The 4,115-nt window shown below is 61.0% G+C and overlaps 1 protein-coding gene across 1 annotated transcript; it reads right to left on the minus strand.

Annotated features, from left to right (window-relative positions):
- Positions 1-933: 933 nt before the first annotated feature.
- Positions 934-4,093, minus strand: LOC124233556 (cystathionine beta-synthase-like). Its single transcript, XM_046650700.1, has 3 exons — positions 3,737-4,093; positions 3,386-3,520; positions 934-2,693 (listed from the first exon to the last, which is right to left on the minus strand). The coding sequence occupies exons 1-3, from the start codon at positions 3,787-3,789 to the stop codon at positions 2,423-2,425; spliced, it is 459 nt and encodes a 152-aa protein (XP_046506656.1). The 5' UTR covers positions 3,790-4,093; the 3' UTR covers positions 934-2,422.
- Positions 4,094-4,115: the final 22 nt, after the last annotated feature.

A 4,115-nucleotide genomic window follows, 5' to 3' on the forward strand; every position in this document is an offset into this window, starting at 1 on the left:
TGCAGTGCCTGGCCCAGCTCACACTCAGGAAAGACCCTGGGGATGTGAGCAGCAGGGAGGGGATTGACCCCAGGGCCCCTCTCTCGGCCCAACTGCATGGAAGTGGAAGTCACAGTGACCAGATGCCCAGAGGGAGGATGTCTGCTACTGGGGAGAGGCCGATGCGCCCCTAGTCTGTGTCTCCATCTTCGAGAAATAAGTCTGAGGAGGCCGCCCCGGTTCCAGCCTCCCTGCCCTCGGGAGGGTGTTCGTCTCACTCCCGGCATTTCACATGTCAGAGCACAGGCGGCAGTAGGTTCAGGTGAGGACAGAAACCATCCCCTCCTCTTGAACCTTCAATCAGGCTTAAGGCGACATCTCTGCAAGTCGAAGTCGTCTGAGGCCATAATTCTTTTCCAGAGATCTTTCTGGTTTGGAGTGATGCAAAGGGCAAAGAAAGCAGTAGGCGGGGACAGAGGAAATGGAACGAGCTTTCCACTCCCCACCCAGCGCTGTGAAGGGGATGCACACCGGCAGACCTGGGCAGCCTGGGGCCCCACCCGCTCTCACCACCGGCCACAGTTCAAGGTCCTTAGACAGGTATTTACAGACGGAGGGCCCGGGCAGTGAAGCCCCAGGCCACACCTGGTGTTAACAGCCGTGTCAGGTCACCTGTTTCCTGTCCCTGGACCTGGAGAGTCCTCCGCCCCGTGGCCTTCCCTGCTTCAGTTCCCTGGGGAGGGTCAAGGGCTGGATGACCCCCTCCTGGGTGCGGTGAGGGCTGCCCATCAGACGTGGCTGCACAACCCCCAAGGTGACTTCCAAGCACAGTTAGCCCTGGAACCTGACTGGGCGCCCTTCCCATCTCAACCCTGGCGACGGGGGTGATGTCTCCATACAAAGCCATGCACTACAGGGCTGGGTGAAAGGTCAGCAGACCTTACACAGCGGCCGCCAGCTCTGCCCTTTGGCCCTCAGCTCTGCCAGCATGAAAACAAAACAGAAAATCGTGGTGCCCACCAGAGCAGATACCCATCCCAGTAGAGAGGGGCAGCAGAGCCAGAGGAGGCCGGGTCCCGGGATGCGGGATGCAGGAGCGCAGGCTCAGGCCTTCCCTGAGGGAGGGGCCAGGCACACACGGTGGAGAATCAACACGAAGGCCAGAGACACAAGGGAACCGGACTCTGCCACGGAAAGTAAGGGACAGTGTGCACGCCTCGCTGTAGATGGGTCTCAACACCGTGCTGCGTGCAAGAAGCCAGGCAAGGGGTCCACACGTAGGGCTGTGTGCAGACACCGTCTACCGTGACAGGAAGCACATGAGTGTGCCCAGGGACGGGGTCAGGGAGGGGCGGAGGCTCAAGGGGCACGAGGAAGCCTTTGGGGCCACGGAGACGTTCACTCTTGATTGTGGTGATGGCTTCGTGGGTGTACATTCATGTCCAAATCAGGAGAGGCCGAGGGCCTCTCCCAGGGGGCTGCCAGGGCCGGGAGAGCAGGACCCGCCCCTGTCTTCTGCAGTCTCTCCAGCTGCAGGAGCTGGAGGAGAAGGGGTGAGGGGTCTGCAGGGACCACGCGAGAGGCGAGGGCAGCGGGGGTGGAGATGGTGAGAAATACATGGATTCTGGTGACATGTCAGCTGTGGGTGTGACGGGGAATGAGGAAAACCAAATTCCTTCCCAGATTTGGGCTCAACTCCTTAGCCTTCCTGATATGAAACAGCCAACAAGGGCCTGGCCCAGTGGCCAAGTGCTTAGTTCACACACTCTGCTTGAGCGGCCCGGGGTTCACAGGTTCAGATCCCGGGCACAGACCTGCACACTGCTCATCAGCCATGCTGTGGTGGCACCCCACATACAAAAGAGCGGAAGATGGCACAGATGTTAGTTCAGTGACAGTCTTCCTCACACACACACACACACACACAAAGCCAAAATAAGACCTAAAACACCCCAAACAGCCAACAAGCTGCCAATGCTGCTCACTGGCAGGTGGGAGGGGAATATGGTTATGAAATGTCAGGTGCCACTGGGAGAGTGTCCTGACTCCCCCACCCTCAGGGACACCAAGATCAGCGTCCAGGTGGTTCTGCTCAGGCCCATCAGAGGGTGGCCACCGTTGTCTCAGGATGACCAGGTGGTCTGACCAGCCCTGACACAGCAAGGGGTGACACCCGTATTTCCGGAACATTCTCGTTCTTACTAAATAATTAGGCACGCCAGGTATTCTTAAATGAACGCATGCCCTGGAAAAATTAGGGCCAAGCGTTATGGAAACAATCACGCTGGCTGATGCCCCACATGGCTGAGAGGATGGTCCCCGGGCTGGGTTTGCTAATGACCCCCAGGGATTGCAGAAACACAGTGGACGCTGGTGAGCCCCCCATGAGAGCCCCTCCCCACCTGAGCGGCTCCATTTGCAAAGTAGGGGCGAGTCCTCAGATTTATGGGTTTGATGGAGGTGTAGCCAGCATCAGCCTGCTGACACCCCACATGGTGCTGAAGGCTGGGGACACGGCCCCCTCGCATGGGAAGTGCTGCGCCGTGCCTTCGAGGACAGAGCCGGATCTCAGGCGCCCACGGCTCGAGTGGAACGGAGCCCGTACCTGTTGGAACTGCTTATAGATGATTTTGCGGACCTCGTCCGATGGCCGAATCTTCCCAGCGAGCAGGGACGACAGCATGTTCCCAAGAGTCACCATCCCCAGGATCACCCTGCAGCAGGGGGCCCGGGGGCAGAGGGCAGGGGGCAGCGGTCACTGAAGGGGCCTCTCCCCAAACAGCAGAACACACCCACGGCCACGTTCCGCGTCCAAGCAAGGTCTTTGGCCAAACTCGGAACTAACTCCTCTGAGAATTCAGCAAGTATCTGCCGAGCGCCTCCATGCGGCGGGAGCACCGCGGGGACCAACGCCGGCCCCTGGAGCTGCCCCCAGCGTGTGGAGACAGTAAACAGTCCTTCGGGTATTTCCCTTCTGACAGGTGTCAAGGGTGACCAGCCCACCGGTGTCCTGGGACACGGGACTTTCAGGGCTAGAACAGGGACGGTCCCAGGGAACCCACATGGTGGTCTCCCAGGCAGGCCTTCCTGTGTTGACAGCCTCAGAGTGAAGCCACTATCTACCGCCTGCGTCCTGCATGCACACGGCGAGTGCAGCAGGCCGGCACAGGGGCATAAGCCCTACGGGTCACTACGGCAGGCCCCCGCCCCGCCAGTGCCCAGAGACAAGACATCCAATGGGCGGTCTCATGCAAGGACATCCTGATGCAAAGTGACCAGGGTCAGCCAGGCAGCTGTGGGGTCCACATGGCTGCCCTGCCCAGCATCGCTGACACAGAGGAGCGTGGAGCCCAGGTCCAAGCAGAGCCCAGTGGGCAGAGCTCGGATGGCGGTGCCCGACACTGACCCCGATTCATCGACCACGGGTGCCTGGTCGAAGCCCTTCTCGCGGAGGATCTCCATGGTGTGCTCACAGGTGACCGTGGGCAGCACTGTCAGCGGAATTGGCAGGCTCAGCTCCTGGACTCTGAGGTGCCACCACCTGAGGGAAGTGGGCAGGGCAGGGAGGGCCATGAACTGGGGGGGCGGGAGTCAGGGACAAACACACTCACACACACAGGCAGCATCACAGAGGGGGACTGCGGGGATGACCCGCCAGGTGTGGGGTGCAGCACAGGGGCCCCAGGTCCCAGGGACGCGTGTCTGCAAACACCACAGGTGTTTCCAGGGTGGAACCTCTGGGCAGAGGCATGCTCACCATGGCTTCTTCGTCAGGACGTCCTCCTCATTCAGGAAGCCCTTCTGCAGCATCCACTTGTCGCTCAGGAACTTGGACCTGCAGGTGCCGGGGCCACCAGGGCCCGGACAGAGGGTCTGACCACTGCCTCTGCCCAGGCTGAGGGCACACGGTTCTCAGGGGAAGCCCAGCACTCCTCCCCGGACCCCGCAGGTCCAGCAGAGACCCCCAAGCAGCTGGCTGGGGCTCCAGGGAGAGGCCTGGGAGCCAGACTCCAGAGAGACCCCAGCTGGGACCCATGGGTCGATGGGGCACCTGGTCAGCCAGGGCACACAGGCCTGCGGCTGGATGGCTCAGAGCATGGAAGGTTCTGTCCAGGGACCTTTGCCATCAGGCCGCC

Source organism: Equus quagga, unplaced genomic scaffold, assembly GCF_021613505.1.
Source record: "Equus quagga isolate Etosha38 unplaced genomic scaffold, UCLA_HA_Equagga_1.0 204883_RagTag, whole genome shotgun sequence".
NCBI lineage: Eukaryota > Metazoa > Chordata > Mammalia > Perissodactyla > Equidae > Equus > Equus quagga.

Bases quoted from the DNA above. Each gene is read 5' to 3' on its own strand.
- LOC124233556 (XM_046650700.1), bottom strand. From the start codon at position 3,789: ATGCTGCAGAAGGGCTTCCTGAATGAGGAGGACGTCCTGACGAAGAAG. The intron at 3,521-3,736 runs GTGAGCATGCCT...CACTTCCCTCAG, and splicing joins GTCCTGACGAAGAAGCCATG to GTGGTGGCACCTCAGAGTCC. The intron at 2,694-3,385 runs GTCAGTGTCGGG...CCCCTGCTGCAG, and splicing joins CCCGTGGTCGATGAATCGGG to GGTGATCCTGGGGATGGTGA.